At 42.5% G+C, this 18,835-nt stretch overlaps 2 protein-coding genes across 3 annotated transcripts in view; one reads left to right on the forward strand and one right to left on the reverse strand.

Annotated features, from left to right (window-relative positions):
- Positions 1-325: 325 nt before the first annotated feature.
- Positions 326-1,561, reverse strand: LOC144114731 (palmitoyl-protein thioesterase 1-like). Its single transcript, XM_077648635.1, has one exon. It carries the CDS (start codon positions 1,480-1,482, stop codon positions 532-534), a length of 951 nt encoding a protein of 316 aa, XP_077504761.1. The 5' UTR covers positions 1,483-1,561; the 3' UTR covers positions 326-531.
- Positions 1,562-1,823: 262 nt separating this feature from the next.
- Positions 1,824-18,835, forward strand: part of p115 (General vesicular transport factor p115) — a 44,403-nt gene continuing 27,391 nt past the window's right edge. For both annotated transcript variants that reach the window (XM_077648634.1, XM_077648633.1), the window contains exons 1-8: positions 1,824-1,969; positions 2,485-2,571; positions 2,659-2,797; positions 3,207-3,310; positions 4,863-5,021; positions 10,678-10,798; positions 11,558-11,916; positions 17,762-17,850. In XM_077648634.1, the coding sequence (XP_077504760.1) occupies positions 1,892-1,969; positions 2,485-2,571; positions 2,659-2,797; positions 3,207-3,310; positions 4,863-5,021; positions 10,678-10,798; positions 11,558-11,916; positions 17,762-17,850 (1,136 nt within the window). In that variant the 5' untranslated portion in view covers positions 1,824-1,891. The remainder of the gene's footprint in view (positions 1,970-2,484; positions 2,572-2,658; positions 2,798-3,206; positions 3,311-4,862; positions 5,022-10,677; positions 10,799-11,557; positions 11,917-17,761; positions 17,851-18,835) is intronic.

Here is an 18,835-nt window from a genome sequence, read left to right on the forward strand (position 1 = left end):
TTTAATCTTCTCAGGTTACCCAGGAGTGTCTCACGCTCGTCACAAAAGCGCGGGCACGCTAAAAGGAAATTGTTCACATCACCCACATCTGCACTTCGGCCGCCTCTGCACCTCCCTTGCGTTACACTAGGCTTGTCGCCCGACAGGACTACTGTATGGATGCACCTCAATGACTTTAACAAAATTTACCGCGCCACTTCACCTACGTGCGGGCTGTCATTTCCCGGTGATGGGTCTTTTAAATAAAAAGCTGTAAATTTGTGATCGAAGAAGCGAGAAATTAGTGTAATATGAGGCTTTTGTGAAGAGAAAAGTGAAAATAAGCTTATTCTGGAGTAAAATTTTATTTTTTTCCGTAATATCCACCAAGGCAATGGAGATTAAGCCGGCGTAAAGCGTGGCAGAGGTTCACTCATCAAGAAGAGAAAGTATAATGCTGATAACACATATCACTTATCGCTGTCAGACGGAGGGGCAAACAATACGCTGCTAGAGTTTTCTCGCTAGACGACAATGAAAAACGTAATCTGCTCACAGCAGGTACGGTTTGAGTATGTTCTCAGTAAACCACTCCGTCGTGAATTGAAGGTGGTCTCCGAGCGTAGACAAAAAGTGGAGCCTGCCGCTCTGGTCGAGCTGCTTGAGACCAATCCAGTCTTCGGTGTAGATGTCCTGGTCGCGCAAAGGCACTATTGTCTTGTCATCATTTTCACGATAGTAGTCGAACCAGCTGGATGCCTTGGGGTCGACTACTGTGTCGTTCTGGAACTGCACGAGCACGAGGTTCATCAATTTTAGCAGGTTGGCTTTGTAGGTTTCATTCTTGACGCGCTCGTTGTTGATGTCAGCGAGGAAGAGGCTCTTCGCGGTGTACGTCTTGTGGTTGAAAGGGTCGTGCCAGTACTGGGCGGGAACTAAATGGTCCTGCACAACGTCCCAGTAGGCTCCGATGTTCAACAGCTTCCGAGCGTACTCGCAAAGCGACGAGCTTTCCCCCGGGCACCTGGGTAGCCCAAAGACGCCCTGGTGCTGCCCGCCCAGTGAGATAAGGTTCCGCAGCGGCGGCTCCGGGCACCTCTGCGCCACTGCCCTCATGAACTGACCGCCTTGAGAAAACCCGATTGCGTTGTAGCCGCCGGATAGCTTCGTGTCGTTAGCAATGATCTCGCAGGCCTTCGCAACTTGCTCGTTGGTGTTCATGAAGTAGCTGTCGCCGATTTCATCGATCATGTTGCTGCCGATCTGCAGGGAGTGGACGTACACGCCAGGGATAGACTCTTCGAGGAACTTTTTAAATCGACCCAAGCTCAGCGGATTGCAGCAAGAGTCGCCGAGCCCGTGCCACATGACGATGGGGAAGGCCTGCGAACCGCTCCCGTCATGTGCGCTCGGATATACGATCCCGTCGCTGAAGTCTGCACTGGAAAGCGCAACGCTGAGGCACACGCTTAACACGGCCCAAGAGAACGCGCAAAATCCCATTGCGACTTCGCGGTACTTTCGTCTGGACAGGATGAATGCGACTGCTGCTGAACAGCGCCGCAACACCACCAGCGCCAAGTTTTTCAGCCCGTATCTCGCGCGATTAGAGAGAGAGAGAGTAGAGTAACCAAGGCAACCAAAGTGAGGCAAATGCTATCTGGAAAAAAATACATATATAAAGCAGATAACTTACGCATTTGGCAAAAATAATTGTGCTTTCTTTCCTACAACCATTTCACGTCCGACATGTCGCATATAAGCTTGAAAAGATCCAGTACAAGCAAAACTAACAAAACCAAAGACTGAAAACAAAAACCGAAAGTGAGAAATTAAAAAGGAAATGTACTTCTAATTTCTTAGAGGGCGCATCGCACGCCGGAAGTTGTCAGCGCCACGCCATAGGTGCAAAATGGAGCTGTTCAAGTCGGGCTTGAAAACCGTGCTTGGTGGACAGCCTGGCGCTCACGCTCCCACTGGAGCCGAAACGGTAAGAAAATCGAGTTTCAACGTATTCCGCATTTCGGCCGTAGCATGTCAACGTGATGTGCTCAGCAGGATCGAGCTGGTCTGTCGTACTGGCGAGCCCGGCTTCGCTGGTTTGCGTGCTTGCATGTTTTTCTCATGTCAATATTGACGATATTTTCGTTATTTTCGAGCTAATAATACCGCTGTGTGCAGCTGATCTTTGCTGTTCTGCTTTGCTATTCTGCTTTGCTATTCTGCTAAGAATATTTCAGCATTGCAAATTTGCTGGTTCTTCTGGAACCTAGAGTTATAAGCGCTGAGCACAGGTTTCGGCGAAGATGCATTCCTTCTTAGATGTCGTTCATGTGCTTTCGCTGCTGGCAGAAATTTTGTTTCACGAAACGCTTGTAAGGACCACGAAGAATAAGCGCCTATAGGCGCTTCACCGTGCTGTCTGGAAAGCTGTTTGTTAGCTAACGAACCATCACACCGTGAACCGAAACCTATAGACAGCTAATGCAATCTTTCTTCCTATAGGTTGAGCGTCTAGTCAACAGAGTTCAAACATCGACACTTTTAGAAGACCGAAGAGATGCCTGTCGCGCTCTCAAGGCTTTGGCGAAGGTAACCAATCTTTGGGCTCATTTTGGTGTCGTCGTGTGGGAAACAGAAACCGTGAGTTCCAGTGGATGTTGTGTGTACTTATTTCAGAAATTTAGAGTGGAAGTCGGCGCTCAGGGCATGGACGCCCTGATCCACATTCTGGAAACTGACAGAGGGGACGGCGAGATCATTGGCTACGCCCTGGACGCTCTTTCTCTCGTCATATCGGGTGCTGAGGAAAATGAAGGTAACGTGCTTGTAAATGCAGCCGTTTCCTTTGTAAACGTGTACATTGCTGTTGTCACCATAGCAGCTTACGAGAATACGAGCCGTCATCGGCGTCAAAATTTCTTTACTCATAAACTATTTAGCAGTCAGAAGAAATTCGGGAAGAGCTAGTTATGGATCTGTATTGTCAATTACTGTGGAATGGCTGATGCAAATACCCTGGCGTAAGCCTTGTCACATGCTTACTTGTGTTAAAGTTCTGAAGGCTGTGTCCAGAGAAATGTTTGGAAGCATCTCTCCTTGTCCATTTATTTTATCTCTACCTCTAGTGAAGAGTAAAATTGTATTGTGTTACTCAGCTCTGTGACAAGCCACTTGTAATAATGTGTTGGCATTATCATCTCTTGTAATTTCATTTTCTTATGCAGAGGATTCTCAGGATGAAAATGCAGGCCGAGAACTAGGAGAACAGTTCACGGAAATATACATTAAAAAACCTGAGAATGTCACCCTTCTTTTGGACCTCATGGAGGTAAGTCAGGCCGGAACTTGTAAGCTACTGGCCAAAATGCAGTGTTTTGGCCAAAGAGAAAAAACAAGAAACCAGGCATATTTTACTCCTGCATGGTTCAGGCTTTGGTACCCTTTTAGTGTACATGTGTGGCTGAGTTGCAGAGCTTGCGTCATTTCTTGGAGTAACCTTGGGAAGTTAATTGCTTCACGTCTGCTGTATTGTGGCGTACAAGTCAGTCATGTCACTCCAGGTGCGCTTCATTTTAAAGTCAGCCGTTTCATGTAGCATGGAAATCACATCTTTTTGGGAAAAGTTAATGCAGAAGGAAACTATTTTTGTATCTGATGGATTTTGTATCTTAATTATGGCTGAGGTGCAGTCACTTTGAGCCACTGACGGTGTACACTGTGCATAATGAGATAGCAGACCTTAAGTAGCGCTACATTGGTCACGGTTGCCCCATGCTGAAAAAGTATGCTCATATGTTTGTGAAGACTTATTAACCTGTACAGGAAATAAAAAAATTGTGCTCAGGTGGGGAGGCTGGAGTGATAGAGGTTTTTGCCTTTATAGTGGTGACTGGGAAAGTTGTTCAAGTGTCTGGTATGCTTCAGTGCTGGTCACAACTAGAACCTCATGAGTAATCAATTGTAGTGGCGGTCATTGATATTGCAGATGGCAAAATGTGCGCTTTCCTTAGTTAATTGCCTTGGTCACTTTACAGTGAAAATTAATTCTCAGATTCAAGCAATATACTGTAACCTTTTTTCTTTTTCACTGTGGTGTTGTAATTATATGTTGCATTTGTCTCTTATGAAACCTGCTTATGTACAGTATGTGTCATGCTTAGAGGGAACACGACAGGTGTTTAAACCGATTTTTTACTCCAGAAAAGTAGATTTTACCGCCAAGCAAAAAAAAAAATGCTCAGGGAGCTCGAGAGGAGAAGACTGAAGCCGCTCTCCTTCCACACGATGAAACCTACTTTTCTCGATGTTAAGAGCCGGTTAATTTATTTCTCGTGTTCGTGATAAGTATGATGCATACTGTACGTTTTAAGCATTGGCTACTTGGATGTTTTGCTGTACCAAGTAAAAACCATCTAAAACCTTTCAAGTTTTCAACAAGGACTTGAATTCCTTTATCACCATTTATCTAGCTAGCAGTGTGTAGTGAATCTGATCTGTTCCTTTAGTTGCTCAAGTCTTAAGCAGCTCACGTGAAGCACAAATGCAAGACCTCTTGTAGCGCCTCTTGGTGACTCCACAAAACAGCTGTAGGTAGTGACTGATGGGTCTGAAACACATCTGAGGGGAATGACGGGTGACGCACCAGTTGGTCTAAAGCATGTGGGTTAAGGTTTCAAACTGATTGCGTTAATGAGGGCTGCACCTGTCTAGCCTGTCCACTGCAAAAGTATTGCATCACATTCTTTAGGTCAACAACTGGTGCGGGCTGTTCTGAGGGTGTACCATGCTCTTGTCTTCCATCGTTTCTTTTGTGCAAGCTTCTGTTTGAGCACTCAAATAGTGGGGGTTGACCGAATCGTATGCTTCTCTTTGGATCGCAGGAGTTTGACTTCAGAGTAAGATGGCCAGCTGTGCGGCTATTGACTGGTCTGCTAGTTCATCGTGCCAAGGAGGTTCAGGAGTGTGTCCTTACCAGTCCTATGGGTGTATCCAGGCTTATGGACTTGCTTTCGGACAGCCGAGAGGTCATTCGCAATGATGTGAGTTGTCTGTAGTGTCGCATAGCTGATGGCATATCAACATTAATATGTAGTTATTAATTAGTTCTTGCTTCTAAGAACTAGCTTCAGCAGTTGCTGTGGTGAGGCTCTGGCACAAAGGTGGCGAAATTTAAATTGCTTCATGCTAACTCATAGCTGATTATGGATACTGTAGTTAATACTGTATCGTGCATGGTAGCTTTAACAGATGTTACCTGCAATTGTTGAAAAACTGTAGAAACACTGTCAAAACAGAGCTAGCTGTTAAATACTGTAAGAGTTATCTAATGTTTGTGTTCTGCTTGCTAAGTGTGCTTTTTGTTTTTTGCTTGGAAGTGGCAGAACTTGACCTTCAGGAAAGAGGGTCAGATTTTGGCCTTGGCTAATTATGAAAATGCAGATGATGCTAACCATGCTACAGGGCTTCATTGAAGCAGCAGATTAAGAAACAAGGATAGGGGAGGGAGGAGGGATGTATAAGTAGGGGGTTATTGGACGCACAGGTACTTTTCTTTTTGCCTCTTTCTTACTTGTACTCTTTTTTTCTTTTTGCATTTTTTTTCTTCATATTGTCGTACACCTATGCTGCATGTGCACAAGAAATGACATTAAGTGCCTCATTCCTTAAGCTTTAATGCCAGTTGTGTAGTGCTACATGGATGAACATAGTGCCATCTACATTAATACCATTCACAATTGAATATTTGCCAGAATTTCACTTGCAGAATGTATACTCTTGTGCCAATTCGTTATGTTGAGCAGCATATTATTTTTTTCAGAAACAGAATGCTTTGAAGTAGCTATAATAATGTATTTATGTTATTCAAGAAATCTCTGCAAACTACTGATGCAGTAGGCATGATTTTTGCGGTTACTTATATATTGAAAATGGCTGGTTCATGAGCAGTTAATTCTTGGCTGCTTTTTTAGCCTACTAAGCAAAACAGGCCTTCTTTTGTCAAGCAATTATAATGATGAATGGGACGGATATTTTTAAACTATATTTTGTTCTTTTGAACGAGTTTCACATTAAGTTACCAATTGTCAAGTAGTTTCCAGGCATTATCATTATCATGACTTTTAAACATGTTAAATCTGGTCATTCGGGACAGACTCATAAAATAATGGCATTAGCAAACTTCAGATGTTAGGAGATATGACCTCATTGCTAATGCGCAACTGACACTGGTATATAGCCGACTGGCTAACTTGCTTTACATGATGTCCCCATGCGACCTCTTTGCTTGCCTTGGGTTTTGCAGCTGTCACTATCATTACCCATTACACTGATAGGAGCCAAATTTGTCTTTGTTGTAATGACTGTTGTATTTATTAACTGCCATTTGATGGTCACACACAGCTGTAGATTTTTACAGTAAAACAGATCTGGCTGCTGAATGCCTTCACTTTAATGTTAGCCATTATTTTGGCTTTGCATTAAAGGAAAACTGAGGACAAATTGAAATTGGCCTGTATCGACATATTACTACGTTTTAATGACAAAGATGAAAACAGATTAAGTTAACTCTGCAGTGAAGCTCTGCCCACATTCAGGACCGCCACACAGAATTTCTCCGCAGCAAAAAAAGTAGTTCTTTGTTAAAGCTTTTCATGTCACCTAAACAAGAATCCAAAGATTAAATTATAATCTCGAGAATTTTGATGCATGTAGCTTGTTTGATATAGTCAAACATTAAAAAGCTAATTTTGTTTACTGTCATTCTTCAGCTGAGTAATACTTGTGCTGTGGACCATGGTCAGTTGTTACCAGCTTTTTTTTTTTTTTAAATTGTATCCTTTTGTAGAAAAGTAAAAAAAAATTAAATTCCGGTATCGCCATCCCCGGGCGTTTTCGTAAGCAAACTGTGGTGCATGAAGACAGGTTTTTGCGTGCCGATCCGTGGGGCTAGGCAGCACTGCCGTTCACTTGCAAACAGTTACCACTGAGTCCTTTTTTATGCGAGTGTTAAAAATTGGAGTCGTGTCGAAAAAAATTTTAATATCCGATTTTCCTGGCAATAACTGCGTCTTTTGCTACTGTACGAACATCAGCATTGCCAGAAAGAGCTAGATAATGCATTTTTTTACTAAGAATAAAAGTTGGATGGAGCACTTTAAAGCACTTTGGTTGTACATCATCACCTAACACAAAGTTATAAGCATCAAGCCATTCATCCCTTTTTCTGGCCATTGTATTGGCAGGGTTTTTTCTTTTGTAGTGGCATGACTGGTTAGTGCAAGATAAAAGGTGTAATTCTTGCAAGTTTACAGCTGTTTTTTATACTGTGATCACTCAATGCGTTCCCTTGAATATGAATATGCTGTTACTTTGAAGCAATAACTCTGTTGTCCAACCTTCATGCAGTGGCATTTCTTTGCATTGAAGCTGCATAGAATATATATGTAAGTTTTTGGTCTTCAGGAAGATTTGAATTTTCTGTTGCACAAAGTCACTGTTTAAGTATTGTATTTAGTTCAAATGTTGTTAACAAAAATGTCAAACCTAGCTGTTTGCCACACTTATTGCAAATGTTAATTATGGCAGTTACAACAGATGAATTTATTAAAAGCTTTCATCATAATCTACTTTGGGTCTCCCATTTATTGTAAGGGACATGAAAATTAGCAGACAGGCTATATTATTGATGTGCAAAATACAAATTCCACTCAGTCATCTATGGTCGTTGGCTAGCAGGGCATTCAATAATCATCTGCACATTATGCTTGGCGTATGGTTTTGTTTTTGAGCTGAAAATGATTTTGGTGTCAAAGGTCACTGGTCCCTTAAAACTGAGTAGAATATAGTTCAAATCCCGGGGGGGTTTGAAAAAGACCCAAAAATATGTAGTTTTGTTTTATTAAAAAATTTCCTCTTTTTATATGCAATTCTGAGAAACGGTGGCTCATTAGTTTATGATGCTCGACTGCTCACCCTAAAGACACGGGCTTGATCCTGGCTACGGCTGTCGCATTTCGATAGAGGTGAAATGCTGCAGGCTCATGTACTGTTTGATGTCGGTGCATGTTAAAGAACCCAAGGCGGTTGAAATTATCCGGAGCCCTCCACTATAGCGTTCCTTATAGCCGAGTCGCTTTGGTCTGTCAAGCTTCATAAACCATAAGCCATAAACTATTTCTATGACTTTTGGATCACCCTGTATATATTTTTACATGTTCAAGCTTAACATTAACCAAAGTACTCGCCATTTGAGGCAGTACTCATTGACATGGTTTTTTCGTACATAGAAAGAATATTTTAAGTACAGTAGAACTCCTCTTTAGTAAACTCGGATATAGCAGTAAAGCGAAACTGCGGTCCCATTTCACTCCCCATAGACAACTGTACATTTTTGTTCGGTCATAGTAAAGTTTAAAAAAAAACGGATATAGTAAAGAGCTTCTGGCCATGGCAATGTACCTCCCACGGAATGATGACAACGCGGCACGCGCGAGACTGATATTCGGTTGTAAATGCATACCAAAAATGATACAACGGTGTTCTTTGAGATAGCTTCACCACCAAGCTCCGAAGCTCTGAGGAGAATCCAGGTCCCTGGGGCCGTGAGGCAAAGCGTGCGGCACGCACGGGAAAAAAAAAGCCAGATATGAATGCAGAAAGAAGGAGGCACAGGTCGCTGATAAAGGAAAAACATTAAAAATGCCGTAAAGACTAGGGAAGGGAAGAAAAGGCGAAAATTCACAGCAAAATTCCTGCTGCACAGCAGCGGGAAGCACAAGGAAGCGGCGGCAAAAAATGGTGGCGTGGCGGCGCAACGCGAGCGGTGCTGCCGCGCCTCAACTGTGTCACGTGTTTTACTATTTCATCTTGAACGACGCTGAGGCTTGGGAAAATAACGCTGTGTTCACGCAAAACTTTTGTTTTCACATGAAATCAAACTTCGCATTATATTCGTAGCCGCATTGTATTTTGTGCAAATGTGGTACTTGCTCAAGATGTAAACAAAATCGAAAGCATGATAACACGAAATGTGATAACTGAAAATAAATAATCATCAAATAAAGGGGCACGAAGAGCAGGATGGAAGATATCTATGTGTTTCTTTTATATACCAGCACCGTGTTTAGTAAGTAGCCAGTTAATTACCAGAGAGCATCCTCAGAGCCATGCCATCACCAACAACTGATATTAGTAAAGACCCTGATATAGCAAAGATTTTTGCTCGTCCGAGTCACTTTACTATAGAGGGGTTCTACTGTATATTTATATTGAAGCCGGTTACTACTACAGTAGAATCTCGGTGATGCGCATCTCACAAGGTTAGGAAAAAATTCGTGTTATCCGAAATTTTGCATCATCCAAACCGAACAAAATTCATAAGCAGAAGCACGGGAAATAGATTCACAGAGGTCTCTTTACTGTTGACGGGAATTATTTACAGACATGCAGCCACTGCTCACTAATCGCGGTATGTACAGCGCAGCTGGCTCGCCCGACATAGGCAATGTGTGGGCCGCACGCCTACGCTCACTCACAACGAACAATGTGCGGGTTGCGCGCCCACGCTCACTCGTAACATGAATGACATGCGGGCCGCGGGCCCAAGCTCACTCGCGACATGAACAATGTGTTGGCCGTAAGAGTGTGATGTCAGTGACGTGCAGCCATGCACCGCCGCTCACTGCTCCCTGTGCGTGCAGTGCGACTAGTGATCGCGGTGTCGGCGATGTGCTGCCTGTGCATCATCGCTCACTGCTCGCGATCCGTATCACACGACTAGCGACCATGGTGAGGGCAGTGTGCGGGCAGTTAGCTTAGTGCTCGAGGATGCGGTCACGGCTCATGTGTTTATATCATCAGTAGTGGCGCGGGAGAGTGTTCGGATGATCCGAAATTTTGCACATTGTGCAGAATACCCTCCGGTTGAGGAATTTTATGAATTCGTATCGTCCCGACATTAGTATCAACCGTGTTTGTATCATCGAGATTCTACTGTATTGTCATTATTTTGTTTTACTCTGCCCATATCAGAAAAATATAGCTCTTAGAGGTCAATTTTTATCCGGGGAAATAAAATAAAGTTGCATGTAGCGAGGTAGTATCTCTGCGAAGGGCAGTGCATATGGGTCATGCTATTCCTGACCAAAATATGCTCAACTCTGAGCGTGATAAATGAAGGCAGGCACATTTTTTGGGGGAGAAAAAAAGTTGCTTTTTTTCCACAAATAGGACACTGTCTGCAAATCGTGGCACTACCTTTTAAAAAATTCGAATTACAAAGGTTGGTAGACCATTTGGCCTGAGGAGGGAATCCTGAGTGCACAAATCCTCTCTTTAGAAACAGGAAAAAGAGCATTTTTTTGTTGCCACATTTGACTTCACTTTTGTAGGGCTACGTAGCATTCCAGCAGCTGAATTCCTTTTTATTTTGGGGGGCTGTAACTGTAGCACCAAGATTCGTTTTGAGTTTTTCTTTTGGAACAAAATAATCAGTCACCAACTCCTTTAAAAGCATAATACGTGGTGGATCGATTCTCTTTGTTGGCGTGTGTGCAAGTGGGGAATGAATATTACCGAAACTTGTATTGTGCAAATATTTTCTGGTAAAATTTACTGATAGCAGATAAATTGTTTTGGGACCTGTGAATGCTTTCCAATACAACCTGTTTTTTTTTCCTCTCTCTCTCTCTCTTCTAGGCTCTGCTTTTGCTTTCTCACCTGACGAAAGCTAATGCCAACATTCAGAAGATTGTTGCATTTGAGAATGCCTTTGATCGTCTCCTGGACATAATCATTGATGAAGGCTGTAGTGATGGAGGTGAGATAACCAGAGTTGCATATCTTGTGAGCATCTGATATTTGCCATGTGCGAAAGGAGCTGCCTGGTAACATTACCTAATTAAGTTCTTGCAGTGATTTGAGAAAGTAATCAACCTTAATACATACGAGCACTTGGGAAAAATGATCAGTCACATGTCAAAAGGTCTGTGTCCTTTAGGCTGCACTCTGAGGCAATGGCAAGCTTGGCATTTTATTCCACTACGAATGCGCGTTTTTCATAGCAGTAATATCTAAAGAGTCAGTACACAATCTTTTCTTCTGCTGCTCTTTTTGGAAGTGGAGTATTTCCTTTTGGTGGCATAGACAGAACTTTTATGTGCAGAAGAGAGTCGATGTGTGTCCTTTTGAGAGAAGCAGAAGAGCAGTGGGTGGCTGAGGGGAAACATGCGCTGTTTATTTGGGGATGGATCATATTTCAAGTAGGTGGCTGTATTAGTCGGGATGGTCTTCTTTTGTGGAACTCCTGGTGTCTCAAATGCAGAAAGAAGGACATTGAATTTGAAAAGCAAATTTGGCTACAGCAAACTCTTGAAACCGGAGCCTTCTCAAATATTTCACTCAACCTTACTTGTGCATTACATTGTTTGCCAGAAGAAGTTAATCTTGTACACTATCTGCGGTTACTAAATGCTTGCCAGTGCAGCCCACATTTTTTAATCTGGCATCTGCTAAAGACCATGTGGCTTTTGGAAGGTATTGATACTCTTGGGTCTTGGGTGCTGTGGTGACTACTCAGGTGTGGTGGTGGAGGACTGCCTTGTGGTTCTGCTGCACCTGCTCAAGAATAACAACTCGAACCAGAACTTCTTCAAGGAGGGCAGCTACATCCAGCGGCTCAGCCCCTTTTTCAACTACCACCATACCCAGCAGCAGCAGGAGGGCTCCTCAGATGCGCAGCAGAGTGGGGGTGGGTGGTCGCCCCAGAAGGTGTCCAACATCTTCCACATGCTTCAGGTCGTGCGCTCGCTTGTGTCACCCAGTGCCCCACTCAATGTCACCTCATCCTGCCAGAAAGCCATGAACCAGTCCGGCCTGCTTGAGCAACTCTGCAACATCCTTATGGCCGTTGGTGTCCCTGCTGATATTCTCACAGAGGTCAGCTCATGCTTCTTTCTCCTCCGTGCACTCTTAGCCCTGGTGTCCTTCACTGGTAGCATTGCTTTGTGCAGTGGCCCATGTTGTGGTTGTGTGCATGCCATGCATCTGTGTATTTAAAACTGAAAACTTTTGAATTTGTCGAGACATTACCTTCATAGGTGTTACTTTGGTAGCATAGAATATCCTTGGCCACTGAAATCTTGCTAGTATGTAACGTGAACCATGAGTTTGATGATTCTGTTTTAGCTTGTTGCTCTTGTATCTCTGGGCTGTGTGTACATGCACATGTGCCCAGAGGTGTGCATATATAATGGATTTAAGGCAGAGACGGGTAAGTTCGTATATCTTGCAAGGGGAAACAACAACGCAAGAAATGTGAAGAGAAGCTGATGACCACAGTTTGTGACCACTGTGCTGTGCGTAATCAATTTCTTGTTCTGTGTGCTGTTGTTTCTCTATGGGACCCACACTGTGTTTACAAACAAAGGGAGTGTTTGCGGCAGCCGCACTCACCTGGGGGTGAAAAGTAGGCTTTAGCGCCAGTAGGAATACATGCAAGCAAAAGTTTTCAAAGCAGTTTTCCGATTTCACAGTGCATCTATGATGTCGTCTCTTCGTGAATAAGAACCAAGTTCTTCCTAGAACAGATTCTGATAGTATGAAGTGTCATTTCGAAGGCAATGTATTTTTAAAACACTGCAAAATGTGTGCATGCAAGTCTCCCACCGCTTGGGGTATGAGGTGGTTGCGCGACCCATTGAAACACGTAAGCAAAACTTGCCAAATTATATTGCTTGATTGACAGCGCACCCATGGAGGCGGTGATTCGTTAACAGTGGGTGAGTGCTTTGAAGAGTGTGACAAAGTACCCGTCGTCATTTTGAAGCTACCTTTTAGTGCAAAAGCACTACTTCACTAGCAATCCTGAAAAAGCCAATGGGTCTCTGAAGCCTCGACCTTTGACCCTTCACCTTTGAGATGAAATTACTTGTATACAGTGTGGCTAGGGGAAGGTCACATGGTACGAAGTTTAAAAGAAATTGTCTTGGAGGAGAATGTAAGGCAATGTCTAGGCGAGAGTCAAGTGAATGCGAAGGGCATGTGAAGGCAGTGCTTAGGCAGTAGTCAAGCTAATTCGAAACCAGGTGGTTTCGCATGTCGTACTTGGTTTAATGGCATTAAAACTCTCATTTTTTGAAATTCCACGATTAATGTGCGTTATGAAGCCGGACATGCCCCCAAAAGGCACTCTATCCGCTGAGTGTTTCCCCAAATCGCGTAGGCAAATCGTGTAGTCTGACACTTCTGCCGCGCACGCTGCATTCCCTCACAAACACTGCCATTCAAACGATAACAAGGTTTACATTGAAGACAGTCCTCAAACAGCATGATAAAGAAACTGCGCTCTGTAGCAGACGAATAACAGTGTGATTGCATACATCGGTGGCGTTCACCGACGCCGGAGCTGGAGGCAGCCAAGGGTATCGTCTGTGGCGCTGTCTGCTACAATGCGTGGTTCTATTTCGTGTGCTTTCAATGGCATTTGAGAACTGCCTTTTCAGTTAACGCTGTCTAGTTTGAATGTCTGTATTAGTGAACAAATGTAGCGCACGCGGAAGCATGTCGGACGACATGAATAGATTTCACAATTCAGGGAAACACTCGGTGGATAGAGCCCCTTTTAGGGGTATGTGCGGCTTCACAACACACATCTATCATGGCACTTTAAAAGATAGCTTTGAAATGACTTAACATACTCTGTCACATTCTTCTTCAAAGCACTCTCCAGCTGTTCACAAACAGCAGCCTGCATGGGTACTCTGTGAAACGAGAAAAATATTTCTGAAAGTTTTGCTTACATGTGTTTCAAAGGGCCGTGCTTCCGTTCCGTGCCCCAGCTGGGAATCACCTCCATGTGCACTTAACACACTGTTTAAAAAATTTATCGCCTTCAAAATGATGCTTCATACTTTCAGGATCTGTTCTAGGATGAACTTGGTGTTTCTTCACGAAGGGATTACATTGTAGGTGCAATGTGAAATCAGAAAACCATTTTGATAACTTTTGGTTCCATGTATTCCTATGGGCGCTAAGCCTACTTTTCGTCCCCAGTTTTACCCCAGTCATCCCAGCTGGCAACAGCAGCACCACTGCATCTTGGTTACGTCACAGATCAATGTTGGCCTTTATGTGCTGACCTTTTCACAAGTTTCAAGGCCATGGAATTTATATCTACGACCTTTTAGTGCAGCTCGTGTAGCATCTCCAGGGCTTCAAATATCTGTAGGATGAGGCTAGCATTTTTCCTTAGCCCTTCAGAGTGTTGAAGTGCTAGGAATGCCACTACACTTCTGCTACATGGCCCAGGTGTAAACCTAGTGGCCTGAAGACTTTTGAAAAGGATGGTATGTGGTTTTCACCACTGTATGAAGGAGTTAATTGCACAGGTTACATCATTATATAAGTCGCGAGTTCTCAAACTGGATTCTGCGGAACCCTTTTGTATCCTTGGAAAGCTTTTTTGGCTCCCAAAGCACTTTAACTCTTTCGGTCCCGCGAAAAAATGACCCGAGTTTGAGTGTTTTAAAATAAAACTTATTTCTTCAGGAAGTGCTAAATGCACTGCTCATTGTAATACATCAAACTGTAGCTTACTGGTTACACTTCCGACCGAAAAAAGCGGCAGAGTTGTGTGCGCAAAACTTTTCCAAAATTTATTGGTTAAATATGAAGGTAACAAAAATATAATACAAGCAAACATAAGTAAGCTGCTGCACTGAGCCAGTAGTTGATTACAAGAAAATTGAAAAATACAAAATGTTGCACATGTTCCTAGCTACCATTCTTGGTGATTTCTAGCTCGGTACATAATACACTGCACTTTCCATTCTTGTGATTTTCAGCTGCACTTTTTGTGGCCTTTCAAGTTTGGGAATATGACAGCTGTGCCAGTAGAGAAAGCAGTCACGTGTGGATATGAAGTGGAGATTGATCTGAAATGTGCTGCACATTGCACTTGTTCAGAGTTCTGTTCTTGTTTTTTTATAGCAGAGCTTGCAGTTCCTTCTTTTCTACATATCTTTTTTTTTTCTGTGAGTAGCGAACGGGTTGTATGAATGAAGAGGGGTGTTGCCTTCTTTTAACATCATCATAATCAAAAGTCTACTGGCGCATTTGGTAAAATACCTTGGCAGTGTGTTGTGAAGACCCTCTAGCACCAAGTAAAACTGCTCTCATCATACAAATCAAGCACACTACATAAAATACAATGTGAACGGTAAAACGAAACATGTGCGAGCACGCGCTGATGTCCCAGGCCTCTGAGATGATGTTTTGCAATCGAAACTGAAATTTGACTATTTCACGTGGTTGTCTAGCTCACCAATGCTGCTGTAAAAAAAGCACACATCGTAAGGCTTGACAAAAGTGCTCAGTGTAGCCTTTCGCCTTTGAAGAGTGCGCGACACAGTGGGGATGCCATGGTCGCCGACTGGCGCACTACGTCCAGTCAAAGTTTTGTTTATCACGTTACCTCCCATTAGAAAATGAAGGAGGAAAACTGAAACCAAACAGATGGCGTTATAGAAACAAACTAAGTGGCACAGCTTGTCCGGGAGTGCCGACTTGAACTTTTTATGTTAGGTTCAAAATGTGGTAGTGAAAGAGTTATTCATTTAAGGCCCAAATTAAGACTCTTTGCAATAAAAAATTGGCACACAGCGATTTGTGTGTTTAGGAAGAGGACAGTTCACAAAAGTAAAAAAATACGGGCACAGTCTCTTCTTTATTCATTTTTTTCTCCTGTGATTCCAAATGGAATCATTGGGACCTGGTGGGTGTGACCTGCATAATCGGATGAGTTCATTTGGAACAGTGCTAGTCCTTGTACATGTAGAGGTATATATTCAGTACTTGTCACGTTGATGTCACGAGTATAACACTATACGCATCTTGCTTTTGTCATGATGTGTTGGCCAGTGTGCGGTCTTGACGAAGCGCTGGTTCTGCTGGTAGGTAGTGTGCGAGAGGCAGGGCGACCACATTTTTTTTGTTTCCAATTTTAATGCTGTGAGGAGGGCCTTCGCAATTTGCATTCGTAACTGACAGTGTGCAACTTTCTGCTTGAACTAAAATTTATAAAATAGAATTCTGAAAGCTCGAGTCACTGTGCAATTTTTTAAAGTAATAATGTGGCAAAGGTAGTGCTTCTTATTGTGGGGATTTGCATTGTTCTGTGTATTCTGTCTTTGTGAGTAGTTACCATGCTGTGCCTTCAGGTTTTTTCTTCTGGCGAGTTTGTTGGTGGTTTTCAACTGGCAGCGTCATTGCGCAGCTGGTCGGTCTTTCGTTGTCTTGCAGATTTCAGATTTATGTGATGGCCGAAATCACTTGCAGGTTCATCTCTTTCATGGTTTACTTATTTTTGTAGTGTTCTTGCAATGATTACGTCTTTCTTTCTACTTCTTCTTTTAGACTCTAAAAGTCGCATGTTCTGAATGGAGTCAATTTCTTTGGAGGAAATAGCGTTTCTTCTTCCATATTGAGCGCAGAAAAGTCAGAAAAGGCGATGTTTAGACAACAAAAGTGGTCACAGGAACTCATACATGGTCGTGGGGCGCATTCCACTTTAGGGCCTCCACCTCCCAATGATTCCGTTTGGAATTGTAAAAATTTGTCAACCCTTCTAGCCCTTTAAATTAGTTTTTATGAAAGAATTTATTTTGAATGAATAGTGTGAGGCCTGCTAATCCACCTCCATATGACCAGGGAAAAACAAACACTGTTTCTTTTTTTGCACACTGTCAAGGAAGGCAGTGGTATCCATAGATAGTGGCAGCAGAGCCGTAAGCAGTTTTTATACTTCTTTCTATGCAGCAGTGTTTGTCTGTGAGGTGAAAGGTTGCTAATGTAAGTACTAGATAGATAGCTAAATGCTGGATCTGCCATAAAAACAGTTTCTTCCTTGTATAAAGTCTGCTGTTCTTTAAAGTTAGTGATTCCATTTGGAATTGCTGTGCCAGAAAGGGTTAATTCATGTATGCTTCACACCTTATCTTTCTTTCACCTGTTTATTTTGGGTCTAATCATATTTTAATTATTTACAGCAGACTGTTTCACTATACAGCCAGTCGTTAACTGGATTGAGGCTTTTTTTTTTTTTGAGGGGCTGCATGTCTGCAAGTTCTTTTTTTACATGCATTTTAGGTAGGAAGGGGCATAAGCCAAGACAGAGATTTCCTAGCACCTTTTTAAAGCTGCTGGGTTCCCTAAGGTCAAAAAGATTTAGGACCCCCGACTTAAAGCAATGCTACCAGAAGAATCAACTTTTTATTATAAAAAAGTCTAGTGAGGTGGTTTGGTGTGGAAATAAATTCCTTAAAAACAGTCTTTTGTTTTTAGTTTTTTACTTGTTTTGCTGTTCTGATATGAATATTTTTTATTTCATTTATGTGGCTGCTTAGAACCTTGAAGGCAAAGACAAAAGCAAAAAAAAAATCTTTGTGACATCACGAGATGAGGCTTTTGTAAATTTGTTCAGTTGTGTGAATTCTTCAGCTATTGTGGGGCCTTGACACCTTCATACAGATACTAACTAGTACGAGAAACTGTTTTGTAGATGCTTAATTTTTTTTTTTTGTGCGACAGTCATTGTGCATGAAATTTTGTAGTTTTTCAACTGGGAGTTCGGAAATTTTTTCTTACCAAAGTGTATATTTGTTAGTGTTCATTCCTCTTAATTTTCTATGATCTGTTGAAGTCTAGGGGCTTCCTTTCAACAAAGAATTTTATTCCTCGCTTCTCTTTAGACTAGTATTTACGATGGGAAAATTTAATTTTTCAGACGATAAACACAGTGGCAGAGGTCATAAGAGGTCATCACAGTAACCAGGAGTATTTTGCTTCTGTGAATGCACCTTCCAACCCTCCTCGGTATGTCATTTTTACTATTTAAATTTCAATTAGAAATTGTGATGTGCTGTGCTGCATAAATGTCAAATAAAGGGGTGCTAGCAAAAGGGTAGGCTTTTGGTTGGTTATTTTTGTTGTAATAAACTTCAGGAAGAAGAGTAATAGTTTTATTACTACTATAACTGTATTTAGTTACAATTTATTTGTAGTTAAACTGTGGAAGTGCTAACAGTTGTGAGCGTGTGTATTGCTGTTACAAAATTTTGTTGGGCAAGTCCGTTAGCATTCTTATTATTGTTGATCACATGTGATTAACTGTTTCCAAACCCTGTTAGTTCATTGACTTGCATCAGTCACTTCAGTTTTCTTGTGGTCTTTCCAGTTTCAAGGTTAGGTTAAATGGAAGAAAGTTAGCAACACAGGAAGTTGTGAAGATGTGTGTTCACACATGTCGAAAAACTGAAGTTTAGGCACACCTCATTCATTTCTTTTTGTTTTGAGTTAATTGGTTACGGTAACTAAACAATGCTTCTATGTACTCACTTTTGTAATTGTTGTCAAAAACGTTCAGCAACCAAATTTTTTGTGGCTTTAGCTACTCTAAGGTGTCAGTTGTACCAGTTGCTAGTAGTTGTGCATCTTACCACTTTCGTGAGGACAGGTGACACTAAGTAACATACACACATAAGTAACAGATGGTCGGTTTATGAGGTTTAATGTCCCAAAGCGACTCGGGCTATGAGGGACGCCATAGTGGAGGGCTCTGGATAATTTCACCTCCATCGAAAATGCGACTGGCGTGGCCAGGATCGAACCCAACATAAGTAACAGAAGTTTCAGAGCCTATTGCATATTTGTCAGGAGATGCCTGTAAGGATGGAAGCAGAAGGTCTCAGTTTAAGAGGGTTCACCAGTGACAGTGTCCATAGGAAATACATGGGAACTTTCTGAAGCTGTAGCGTGTCTAAAAATGGCTCGATTTTCTTGAGGTCTGTGGCAGCGTTTT

Source organism: Amblyomma americanum, chromosome 1 (genome assembly GCF_052857255.1).
Source record: "Amblyomma americanum isolate KBUSLIRL-KWMA chromosome 1, ASM5285725v1, whole genome shotgun sequence".
In the NCBI taxonomy this organism is placed as follows: Eukaryota; Metazoa; Arthropoda; class Arachnida; order Ixodida; family Ixodidae; genus Amblyomma; species Amblyomma americanum.